This window comes from Hypomesus nipponensis, chromosome 17 (genome assembly GCF_054491055.1).
Source record: "Hypomesus nipponensis isolate SF chromosome 17, ASM5449105v1, whole genome shotgun sequence".
Lineage (NCBI taxonomy): Eukaryota > Metazoa > Chordata > Actinopteri > Osmeriformes > Osmeridae > Hypomesus > Hypomesus nipponensis.
In genome coordinates, this window is record NC_140377.1 from 22,446,910 (window position 1) to 22,460,000 (window position 13,091).

Sequence of the window (13,091 nt, forward strand, 5' to 3'; positions counted from 1 at the left end):
TATGTCGAGTAATGGTCGGCTTGCCTTACTGGATGCGCCCCGCTCTCTCCGGATCGACGACGGAACCTCTTCAAACTGCAAATCCCCATTTTCGGCGGAAACCTTCAGAGAGCTAAGGGCTACATATGGAAACTGGGGACCAGAATTTTAAGAAAAAGGAAATATAGCAGCTATATAGCAGCTGTTTAGTTTGATTTTGACTTGATTTCTCTTGATTTGATAATTTATTAATTTGCTTGATTTCTTCATTCCATTGTGGTTTGATTTAGATTGCTGTTAGCCCCGTAATATTTAGGCTAGCCTACTTAAACATTAAGTCAGCATAGGCCTATAAAAGCCAAGGATAATTTTTTGTCTGGATTGGACTTGAATCCATCTATCTATTTACCCCCTGTTTTACTATTATGATAGATTTTCCCTGCCCTTGATTTCGTAGATTTCTCCTGTATTTCCCCTCTGACTCTCGACAACTAATTACAATATTATAAAATAAGGTAATCATAGACATAGGCCTATTTATAAACTACACTGGCAAATTCAGCTTTGGCTTATGTTACAGAAATATTGACTTGCCAGGCATAACTGTTGTAGCTCTACTGAGCCTGCCATTACTCTACCGCCACCCCCTTCTCTCGGTCCATTAGAGCTCATATTTATTTAACCCCATAGAACAGCTTAGTTGTAACCATACACGTTAAGAAACAGGTTGCCAACCAACTGTTCACGTGTTAAATGCTAAATTTTTAAGACCTAGGGATTTATCTCAAACAGTAACATAGAATATTTCATTTCAATAAGGCAGCCTCAAGTTACCGTGATAATAAATTATAAATAGTGGGCTATTATCCGCACATGTATAGCTTTGCGCAGTAGTCGGCTGCCACATTACTTAACATAACAGCTGCAACTGGACTATAGTTCATTTTAGTGGGAGTTATATCCTACCTTGTGAAGAATTACGATCTTATCTTTTGGGTGATTTTGAATAATCAAACAGGGGAGAGAGACGCACCTCGTGCTCCTCCCCAACCACTCGAAAATAACGTCCCCATTTCTCTTATCTAGTCCTCACCTAAACGCAACCATAAGGCTCCTACCGCATCCAGCTCCTTCCCCCTCCTTTCGCTCTAATATATCCCATTTTTTTAGTTTGGTTTGGTCCCGTAAATTTTCAAATATTTATTTCCTATATATCAAGAGGAAAGGGGGTCCCCCTTTCATGGAATGTGGAAACATGGGTCTGTTTGACCGCGGGGTTCAGATGCTGTTGACCACGGTGGGTGCGTTCGCCGCCTTCAGCCTCATGACCATCGCGGTTGGCACGGACTACTGGCTGTACTCGCGTGGCACCTGCAAGAGCAAGTCTGTCAGCGAGAACGAGACCAGCAAGAAGAACGAAGAGGTGATGACCCATTCCGGCTTGTGGAGAACGTGTTGTTTGGAAGGTAGGCTACTTGACTCACGATATCCAACTGTAACTTAGTATTCCTGCGGTAGTTACACTGGTACAGGTGTATGTAACCTCTGCTTCCTTCATTGACAACCTGCAGCAGCACTTGTAGATGTTGAACACCATGCATGTTCTCCAGACCTATGAGCATGGGGCACATCCAGGCAGGGGGGGGGGGGGGGCTGGTCAAACAGGGGCCCCAGCAGAACCACATCGTTTCCTGTATGATTTAGACTTTGGGCCCGGGAGTACACATTAGCCAGGGGGCCCAGAAACCCATGCGGCGCTCCTGCATAGGATCAACCAAAACATGGTACAGCTATGGTACCCACAGGGTTGCCGGGGAGACTGTTTAGTCTCCAGAGAACTCTCAAGGGGAATTTCCATCCCATAATGCCCAGTTTGAGAGGATGCAAGCAAATTCGCCGCACTGGTGAAAGCTTGCGGCTGGGTGTTAAACTGGTGATGACGTGACCTAGATGAGTTATTCAAATGCGAAGGTCTGCACAATAACAACATGGAGGCACCCGTTTCTGCCAAAGGGCTATTTTCAGCTACGGATGATTGCCGTGCCTGAACTGTTCTTGTCTTTGACGGTCACACTCACTGTTCTTTCCCGATGTGTTAAACACGTCTGGCTCGTCAAACTGAGCCGGCCTGCTTCCTGTCTCGCTGTGCCCGCTTCCTGTCTCGCTGGGCCCGCTTCCTGTCTCGCGGGGCCCACTTCCTGTCTCGCTGCGCCCGCTTCCTGTCTTGCTGGGCCCACTTCCTGTCTTGCTGGGCCCACTTCCTGTCTCGCTGGGCCCGCTTCCTGTCTCGCTGCGCCTTCTTCCTGTCTCACTGGGCCCACTTCCTGTCCCGCTGGGCCCACTTCCTGTCTCGCTGCACCCGCTTCCTGTCTCGCTGGGCCCGCTTCCTGTGGCGCTCCGGACGGGGTCCAGGGCACCAGAGAGCAAGGCTGTGACCTTGCGGGGTCACGAAGCGTTACTAACACGCTCTTCTGAACGCTGAGATTCTCTGAGAGGCCTTGGTGCATCCAGTCCTCCCTCCCCCCCTCCCCTCCGGGTCCTGTACTAAACACCCTCCTCTGCCCTCCTCCATCGCAGCGCTTGCTGTACTTTGTTACAAGGCTACGATTGGAAACCATATGAAGGTGAAGCATCTAGCCAATGTGAGTCAGCCAGAAAGGCACCAGTCTCTGCTAGATTTTCTTGGTAGGACGTCGGGCAACACTGAGGTTAAGAGAACAGCAGTCTCCTCCCACAGGAGTCCCAGAGCGACTTTCAACACATCTGGATGAGCAGACATCTGCTTGATGCTCAAGGTCTGTCTGTCCTCCCCACAGCAAGAACCACTTTCTGCCCTGCTCTGGACTGCCAGCCTGGACAAACAGCTGGATAGCAACTCTAGATCCTAACATAGGTAAACACACTGACTTTGTGGAAGGTTTTGGGTTTTGATGTTGATTGTAGATTTGAAAGACCTTCATATTTCCGGATGACTGTTGTCTGTCTGCAGGTGCTGGGGCCATGTGTTCTGCCCCTGACAGGTTGTTATCTGACTGGCAGGAGAAGCTGTCAGTATTTGAAACCTGATGACACCCTTGTTCCCTGGTGAATCACTGACTCGTTGTGTGTGTGTGTAACCTCCCTTAAATCCAGCCTCAAAATGGCAGGAAATAACAGCTGATTTGTCATTTGCAATTCATGAATGGTCTCTGGAGAGAGAGAGAGACAGACAGACAGCGAGAGAGAGAGACAGAGAGAGTGTGTGTGTGAGAGAGAGAGAGAGAGAGAGAGAGAGAGAGAGAGAGAGAGAGTGGGGGAGTGGAGTCGTCGCATTCACACATCGGGGTCAGATTCATTTGAATACCAATTCAAATGACTTCCTGCTGGGGAAATTGGTCTGTAAAAAAACACACACACAAAAAAACAAGCGAGTAAATGTATTCATGGGTGATTAGCACAATTTATTCCCCAAATCTGGGATATTGAAAAATAGCGAGTGAAAAGGCCTTTAGATACAGCTGTAGAGAAGCAGAGAGGAGCTGTCAGACTAACCCCATACTTCATCATCCACTACGTGGCTTATCGTGCGACCGTGTTCACCGTGGTGTCAGTGGGAGGGAACAGCAGTCTTAACCCTGCTCTAATCTGTTGGCTGATAGAAACAGTCACACCATGGAGCCAGACTCACCACCTCCTCCCTCATACACCCTCAAACACTCCCAAAGTCTCTGATCAAGTCCTCACGCAAGACTAGACCTTTAAGACTGTGACTCTGCATGCTGTCCCTTTAAGACTGTGACTCTGCATGCTGTCCCTTTAAGACTGTGACTCTGCGAGCTGTTCCTTTAAGACTGCGACTCTGCGTGCTTTCCTTTTAAAACTGTGACTCTGCGTGCTGTCCCTTTAAGACTGTGACTCTGCCTGCTGTCCCTTTAAGACTGTGACTCTGCATGCTGTCCCTTTAAGACTGTGACTCTGCGTGCTGTCCCTTTAAGACTGTGACTCTGTGTCCTGTCCCTTTAAGACTTGGAGGCAGAGGACACCCCGTGCTACTACGTCTATTTAATGCATGTGTGTGAACCCAAGGTGTGAAGCTCCTTAACCAAAAACCTTTAGAGAACCCTGGAACTCTGGAACCCGGGGAGTAGGAGGGGGGGGGGGGGGGGCTGGTGGAGGAGGAGGAGGAACAGAGGAGAGGAAAGTCTAGGACTAGGGAATGGAGGAGGAGGTGGTGGGCCTGCCCAGGTCTGTGTGTGTGTCTGGCAAGGCCAGGGTGGAGGGTGGGAGTGAGTGGGAACATGCTCGGTGCAGATGGTGGTTCCCTGGAGGCCGCCTTCCCCCGCCGACTGGGGCGGCGGGCTAGAGACCCCCTCCTCCCTTCCAGGTGTGCTGAGCTGCAACGTTCGTCTTCATCACAGCGCCGCCTTTTGGTTTCAGAGGAGGGGGGGGGGGCGGGGGTAGGGGGGAGACGAGGACAAAAGAGAGTCACTTTAGGCCTCGGTGGGGTCCCCCCTCCCTCCCTCCCCTCCCTCATTAGCCTACCCGGTGTAAGAGGCGTGCTGCCACCAGGCTACATCCTTTACCTGAACATGGCAGCTTGGTGGCGGTTGGGCTGTTCCCGCGCTGCGTGACAGCCCTCCTGCTACAGTCCTCCTGCTACAGCCCTCCTGCTACAGCCCTCCTGCTACAGTCCTCCTGCTACAGCCCTCCTGCTACAGTCCTCCTGGTACAGCCCTCCTGCTACAGCCCTCCTGCTACAGCCCTCCTGCTACAGTCCTCCTGCTACAGTCCTCCTGCTACAGCCCTCCTGCTACAGTCCTCCTGGTACAGCCCTCCTGCTACAGCCCTCCTGCTACAGCCCTCCTGCTACAGTCCTCCTGCTACAGCCCTCCTGCTACAGTCCTCCTGGTACAGCCCTCCTGCTACAGCCCTCCTGGTACAGGGGGGGTGGTGCTCGGGTGGAGATGTGGTGTTCACCCACCTGCTCCTGCTCTCAGGGTGGAAGGGGGGGGGGGTGGAGGAGGGGGGTGGAGGAAGGGGCAAGGAGAGGATTTATTGACCCAACTTCAGAAGCAGTTTGCTTGTCAGTCACCGTAAGGATACCGTGAACTGCTGCGGATTTACATGTTTTTATGTATGAGCATGTGGGCGGGCCATTGCGTGTGCGTGACATTCATGCGCCGGTGAACACGTATGTGGGTGTAATCATACTACGTTTCACAGTACAGGTTTAGGGGCTGTAGCTGCTGGAGCACATGTGGTCTAACAGGGGTGTGTGTGTGCTTGTATGTGTGTGCTTGTGTGGAAGTGTATGTAGTTGTGTGTACTTGTGTGTGTATCAGAGAGACAGGAGCAGGGTTAGAGATACCACAGAGATATCAGCTCCAGAGCTGCACAGCAGGATTAGTCTCATCGCCCAATCAGATAAGGATTAGGGGGCTGGAGCACGCCCATACAGGCTAATGACCCGGGCCTAAAGGGGCATTACACTGCATTAGGACACGTCCACCCTGGTAGGAGGGGTAGGATTACAGCCTCATCCTCACCAGCTGACCCAGCCCTGGCTGCTGGGCACTCCCAGAGGCCAGGCTGAGATTCAGGAGGGCGGGTGGAACAGGGTGTCTGGGGGGGCAGGTGGGGGGTGGAACAGGGTGTCTAGGGGGGCAGGTGGGGGGTGGAACAGGGTGTCTAGGGGGGCAGGTGGGAGGTGGAACAGGGTGTCTAGGGGGGCAGGTCCGGGGGGGTGGAACAGGGTGTCTTCGGGGGCAGAACAGGGTTCTGGTCAGACTGGGTTCCCAGTCCACAGAGGGCTGTGTGTCCGTGCCTCTGCCTCTCCCACCCTGGCTGTAGTTGTGAGCTGTCACCTCTAGGCAGGCCAGCAATGGATGGGATTCATTTTGCTCTGACTTGTTTTCCTCTGTGACTGCAGACACCAGTAGCCCGTCCTGTTTATTGGTGTGCTGGTTGTCCTTTCAGTAGACCAGACGTTAGCGGGAGCTACTCTCTCACTCACTGCTGGGTCGCTTGGCTTGGCTGCTTCAGAGGTAGCATGTGAGGCAGAGGCAGAGTGTGAGACGTGGAAGAACCTGTCGTGTGTGAGGCAGCTCTGCTACCGTGGGCCTGGGCACCGAGTGAGGGCCCGAGTAGGGAGATGTGGGGGTCATGGCTCCAGCCCTGCAGGCTGACAGGGATGGGAGACGTGCAGTAAACTTGGGTGACACTGCCCCACACAGGCACCCTACAGAGGAAGCCCTGGTCCTCTGAACCTGAAGGACGTAAATCAGACCAGAGGACCAACGTGAAGGAGGGGCTGGAGTCCAAGTCTCTGTGGTGATGATCCCCTCCGATGACTGGCACAGCACCATCGTTACAGCTCATGTGAGGAGTGATGGTGTGTGTGTGTCTGTGTGTGTGTGTGTGCATATCTGTGTGTGTGTATGCCTGCGTTTCTGTCTGTGTGTATCGGTCTGTCTGTGGACTTGATTTCCTCGTGTTATTTTTAGCTGCAGTTGTTACTAGTGTAGGGCCGCCTATCTTTATCCAACATGACCAGAGAACAAATCGATAGGTTCTCTACCCCGGGCTAGTCTGTCTGAGCTCTGGGTGTGACTGGAGCAGGCTCAGCCTCTCCACCAGCGTGCGTCGATGGACCCGTTTATTTCAGGTTATCGCTGATCACTCACACCTGCCAAAGGGAAAGGAGCCCTCTCGGAAGAGTCCAGACTGGGGCGCTGTGATGGAGAGACGGGCGTCTTCCTGCGAAGAAGGATGTTATCACAGCAGGATGTTATCACAGCAGGATGTTATCACAGCAGGATGTTATTGCAGCAGGATGTTATCGCAGCAGGATGTTATCACAGCAGGATGTTATCACAGCAGGATGTTATCGCAGCAGGATGTTATTACTGCAGGATGTTATCACAGCAGGATGTTATTACTGCAGGATGTTATCACTGAAGGATGTTATCACTGCAGATTGAGTCCTTATTCAGAACTGTATACATATAGATATATACAGAGTTATATAACTAATAATAATATATATAACTTATATACATATAAGTTACAGAGCAGTTCTAACTTGGTGTAACTCAGTCACATGCACGCAAGCCATCTGTACAACGTGAGACATCTGTCCAGAGACAGTCCCAGATTCCAGAGATTTCACCGCTTGGTGTTTAAAGAAGCTCTCGCTCCGATCGCGTGGAATGGATCCGAGTTATAATGATAGTCTAATGACCAGGATGCCTCTCCTTGCTCCACACGACTCATCACAGCCGCCTCGGCACAGCCGCGACGATTGCCTCTCCTGCCGTTCCACTCCGGTCATTCCCCCCAGCAGTGAAAACATCCTGTCCGGTAAATAATAATGAACTGCAGATCCAATCCATTCATTGTAAGGAGGTGTAGCCCTCCTGCTGTTTCGTCTTCCTGCCTGCAGTGGCAAGGAGAAGCCACAGCAATCTGGCCTGTGATTAATTGTCTGTGTCTGCTGCTCAGTTCATTTGGAATCTATTACACCGTATTTGCTTTGTGTCAGAAAGCAGCCCAAACACACTGTATCATCTTAACGCCTGGAGCTGTCTGGGGCCCCCAGGCTCCCTCCTGGCCCCCAGGCTCCCTCCTGGCCCCCAGCCTCCCTCCTGGCCCCCAGCCTCCCCTCCTGGCCCCCAGCCTCCCTCCTGGCCCCCAGCCTCCTTCCTGGCCCCCAGCCTCCCCTCCTGGCCCCCAGCCTCCCTTCCTGGCCCCCAGCCTCCCTCCTGGCCCCCAGCCTCCTTCCTGGCCCCCAGCCTCCCCTCCTGGCCCCCAGCCTCCCTTCCTGGCCCCCAGCCTCCCCTCCTGGCCCCCAGCCTCCCCTCCAGCCCCCCAGCCTCCCTCCTGGCCCCCAGCCTCCTCTCCTGGGACATACTTCCTCCACTACTGCCATGTGGAACAACAGGGCTCTCCCTATCGGCGATGAGGAGCCCAAGTCGATTCGACGAAGCCATTTGTTGACTCTGGATCTTTCGATGGCGAGCCCTTGGCCCAGCAGAGTTGGAGACAGGCAGGGGAGAAGGGAGTGAGATGTTCCCACCTCTGCGGAGTCCTCTTAGCACCTGACTGGAGAGGTGCTGACAGCCCAGGAGGAGGAGGGAGCTGGGGCCAGGGCGGACCTGCTGACCCTGCCTGGTCTGGATGGAGGAGGGGGCTGGGGCCAGGGCGGACCTGCTGACCCTGCCTGGCCTGGATGGAGGAGGGGGCGGCAGGGGGGCAGGGGGGAGGGCAGGGGGAAGTCTGGTCTGGTCTGGAGGGCACGCAGAGGAAAAAGCCTTTCCGGAACAGTCCAGCTACGATCTCAACGATGGAGGGGAGATTCGTGTGTGGAAAAATACGTTGCGCGACCAGTTTATACTTTGGATTTCGGTGCAATTATTTTCTATCCTCACACAGTTTGTTTTCAGTGCAACTACACAGAGAAGCCAGACAGGGCTGTCATTTCAGATGTACACATTTCGGAAGGTATTGATTTCTGGCAGCTGGAGAGCGTTGCTAACGTAACTACAGCCCAGACAGACTGGGACTGTAGGTCTTTCACCTGTGCATCCTGATGTGTCGTTTCCACACACAAATATCAGACAGCAAACTGCGGGCCTCTCCCCTTTTACCTGCCAGAGGTTGAGGAGCAAAGGATTGGATCTGCCAGGACTTTAGATTGTTGGTGGTTTCAGTTATCTCCTGCTGTTTGGGTCTCCAGCCCTCCAGTCCTGGTGGTCATGCTTGAACTGGTCCCTGGAGAGGGTGTGTGGGGGGGGCCATCGCTGGGGAGGGAGGGTGAGGGTGTGGGTGTTAGTGTGTGTGTGTGTCGTGTGTTAGTGTGTGTTTGTTAGTGTGTGTGGGTTGTGTGTGTGAGTTTTTCTTGTGTCGTGTGTGTGTGTGTGTGTGTGTGTCCACTGTGTGTGAGTGAATGTGTTTGCAGCAGCAGGCAATGCTGGCAGACCCCACGATCACAGCACATGGTGCTGCTGGGAAAACAGACTGTCGACACGAGGCCTTGTCCGTCAAACAAGACCCTTGAAAAGTGCCGTCAGCCAACGATCACCGAGGGGGAGAGGGAACCGAGAGGGAACCGAGAGGGAAGTTAAGAGGGTTGTTGTCCTTTACAGGGTGTGAAAATGTTAAAGGTCACAGTTGATCTTTGGACGTGTTGGAATGTTCTAAGTCATTGTGTGGGAAAGAGAGGGACTCGAATTGGCTCAAACACTGCACGCAGTCACTGCTCTGATGGGCTTGTACAAATGTCCGAACGTTTACGCTCAAGGACAACCTTTTGCAGTTAGTGTTCATTGGAAGTTATGTGGAATTCTACCTCAGAATAGTTTTCTGAGAGTAACTGAAACAGTTAGATGAAGAGTGCTGTGGGTCTCATACAGGAAGTGATGTAAATCTGGTTTTCAAGGTTGGCTGGCTGGCATGTGAATGTTCATGTCTAGGGAGTATATAATGTATGATTCAGAGTAGATATTGTAGGGTTACATAGTGTATAATGTATGGTTTCATAGTGTATAATGTATGGTTACTTAGTGTATAATGTATGGTTACATAGTGTATAATGTATGGTTACTTAGTGTATAATGTATGGTTACATAGTGTATAATGTATGGTTACTTAGTGTATAATGTATGGTTACATAGTGTATAATGTATGGTTACTTAGTGTATAATGTATGGTTACTTAGTGTATAATGTATGGTTACTTAGGGCAGCGGGCTCTGAGGCTGAGCCTGAATGATGACGAGGCAGTCGATGGTGCTGGAGATATGAGGCAATAGATGGTGCTGGAGATATGAGGCAGTAGATGGTGCTGGAGATATGAGGCAGTAGATGGTGCTGGAGATATGAGGCAGTCGATGGTGCTGGAGATATGAGGCAGTAGATGGTGCTGGAGATATGAGGCAGTAGATGGTGCTGGAGATATGAGGCAGTAGATGGTGCTGGAGATATGAGGCAGTAGATGGTGCTGGAGATATGAGGCAATAGATGGTGCTGGAGATATGAGGCAGTAGATGGTGCTGGAGATATGAGGCAGTAGATGGTGCTGGAGATATGAGCCAGTCGATGGTGCTGGAGATATGAGGCAGTAGATGGTGCTGGAGATATGAGGCAGTAGATGGTGCTGGAGATATGAGGCAGTAGATGGTGCTGGAGAGATGAGGCAGTCGATGGTGCTGGAGATATGAGGCAGTAGATGGTGCTGGAGATATGAGGCAGTAGAGGGTGCTGGAGATATGAGGCAGTAGATGGTGCTGGAGATATGAGGCAGTAGATGGTGCTGGAGAGATGAGGCAGTAGATGGTGCTGGAGATATGAGGCAGTCGATGGTGCTGGAGATATGAGGCAGTAGATGGTGCTGGAGATATGAGGCAGTAGATGGTGCTGGAGATATGAGGAAGTAGATGGTGCTGGAGAGATGAGGCAGTCGATGGTGCTGGAGATATGAGGCAGTAGATGGTGCTGGAGATATGAGGCAGTAGAGGGTGCTGGAGATATGAGGCAGTAGATGGTGCTGGAGATATGAGGCAGTAGATGGTGCTGGAGATATGAGGCAGTAGATGGTGCTGGAGATATGAGGCAGTAGATGGTGCTGGAGATATGAGGCAGTCGATGGTGCTGGAGATATGAGGCAGTAGATGGTGCTGGAGATATGAGGCAGTAGATGGTGCTGGAGATATGAGGCAGTAGATGGTGCTGGAGAGATGAGGCAGTCGATGGTGCTGGAGATATGAGGCAGTAGATGGTGCTGGAGATATGAGGCAGTAGATGGTGCTGGAGATATGAGGCAGTAGATGGTGCTGGAGATATGAGGCAGTAGATGGTGCTGGAGAGATGAGGCAGTAGATGGTGCTGGAGATATGAGGCAGTAGATGGTGCTGGAGATATGAGGCAGTCGATGGTGCTGGAGATATGAGGCAGTAGATGGTGCTGGAGATATGAGGCAGTAGATGGTTCTGGAGATATGAGGCAGTCGATGGTGCTGGAGATATGAGGCAGTAGAGGGTGCTGGAGATATGAGGCAGTAGATGGTGCTGGAGATATGAGCAAGTAGAGGGTGCTGGAGATATGAGGCAGTAGTGATATCCTGATCAGGGGGAATTAGGGAGTCTAAATGAGGAGGCTGGTCTCCTTTGCAGACTGGGACCACCTTGTCACCTTCATACAGGAGGACAGAAGCTTCTGCCCTCTTCATGGCTGTCCTGAGGTCTGCATGACCTGACCATGTGACCATCTGGACATGTGACCTGAACATGTCCCTGTGTTTATGTTTATGAGTGTGTGTCCGTGAGTGTGTGTCAGTGTGTGTGTGAGTGTGTGTCAGTGTGTGTTAGTGTGTGTGTGAGTGTGTGTGAGTGTGTGTCAGTGTGTGTTAGTGTGTGTGTGAGTGTGTGTGTGTGTCAGTGTGTGTGTGAGTGTGTGTCAGTGTGTGTCAGTGTGTGTGTGAGTGTGTGTGTCTCTCTGAGCATGCTGCTGTGATCATGAGAGCCTCTCTGATATCAAGGCAGAGGGTTGCCGCGCTGCTCCTCATTAAAGATACTCCATGTCCCTCTCCGCTCTCAGAGACACAGGCCAGCAGAACACACACTCTGACACACTGTCAGATGGCTGAACGGTTAGGGAGTCAGGCTATTAATCAGAAGGTTGTTGGTTTGATTCCCGGCCGTGCCAAATTACGCTGTGTCCTTGGGCAAGGCACTTCACCCTACTTGCCTCGGGGAGAATTTGCTCCTGTACTTACTGTAAGTCGCTCTGGATAAGAGCATCTGCTAAATGACTCAATGTCAATGTTCTAAATACACACACACACACATACTGTACATCCACATGCATACAGGAGAGGGAGAGAGAGAGGGAGGGAGAGAGGGAGAGAGAGGGAGAGAGGGAGGGAGAGAGGGAGAGAGGGAGGGAGAGAGGGAGAGAGAGAGAGACGTGCTGCAGCGTGTGGTCTGCCGGCCCCTCTCATGCTTCAGCCCCCTGATGGGCTGGAAGGAGGCTGGAAGGAGGCTGTCTTTGTGAGGACGGTATAAACAAGCCTTTATTTAGCCCCAGCTCTGCTCTGACCAGCAGCCCCAGGGCCTGGCCTGGCGCTCAGCAGTTAGCAGATGAAGAGCCAGACCCCATTGCTGCTACTCCGTAGCCCTGGCTGTCTCTCAGACCTCAGTCTGGACCTCCCAGCCTCCTCCCCTGGCCTCCCCTCTCAGCCTCCTACCCTGGCCTCCCCTTCCAGCCTCCTACCCTGGCCTCCCCTTCCAGCCTCCTCCCCTGGCCTCCCCTCCCAGCCTCCTCCCCTGGTCTCCCCTCCCAGCCTCCTCCCCTGGCCTCCCCTCTCAGCCTCCTACCCTGGCCTCCCCTCCCAGCCTCCTACCCTGACCTCCCCTTCCAGCCTCCTACCCTGGCCTCCCCTTCCAGCCTCCTCCCCTGGCCTCCCCTCCCAGCCTCCTCCCCTGGCCTCCCCTCCCAGCCTCCTCCCCTGGCCTCCCCTCCCAGCCTCCTACCCTGGCCTCCCCTCCCAGCCTCCTCCCCTGGTCTCCCCTCCCAGCCTCCTCCCCTGGCCTCCCCTCCCAGCCTCCTCCCCTGGTCTCCCCTCCCAGCCTCCTCCCCTGGCCTCCCCTCCCAGCCTCCTCCCCTGGCCTCCCCTTTCAGCATCACTGCAGGAGTCACTCAGCCTGGGCTTGTGGGTGAGAGACCTGCTTTGTCAAACTGCTGTTGTGTAATTTGGAATGTTGTGTAATTTGGAATGTTGTGTAGTTTGGAATGTTGTGTAGTTTGGAATGTTGTGTAATTTGGAATGTTGTGTAATTCCACTGGTGTCCACCGGCAGGGCCATGGCTGTAAGCGAGCTAATATTAGCTTATTTCTGAACATGATTTATTGCGTATGCTGGTTTACAGCAGTCATAAGTCAGGTTTTATTAGTCTTTATTATGAGACAGGGGTTTGAGCAAACAGCGAAAGCTCAGCAAGCAACAGCAAAAATAACAAAAAGGGAGTTTCTCACCTCCAGGAGATTGACTCTGAACATCAATCATCTGCAGCTGCCAGTCATCTGCAGCTCCAGCCTGATGGGGGGTGAAGTATTACATCAGACACGCCAAACACTGAT

General features: G+C 52.5%; 1 protein-coding gene across 1 annotated transcript in view; it reads left to right on the forward strand.

Annotated features, from left to right (window-relative positions):
• The first annotated feature begins 733 nt into the window (after window positions 1–733).
• The window catches only part of cacng2a (calcium channel, voltage-dependent, gamma subunit 2a), a 40,330-nt gene continuing 27,972 nt past the window's right edge, over window positions 734–13,091 (forward strand). Inside the window, exon 1 of the mRNA XM_084677491.1 lies at window positions 734–1,445. Within this exon, the coding sequence (XP_084533617.1) occupies window positions 1,220–1,445 (226 nt within the window). The 5' untranslated portion in view covers window positions 734–1,219. The remainder of the gene's footprint in view (window positions 1,446–13,091) is intronic.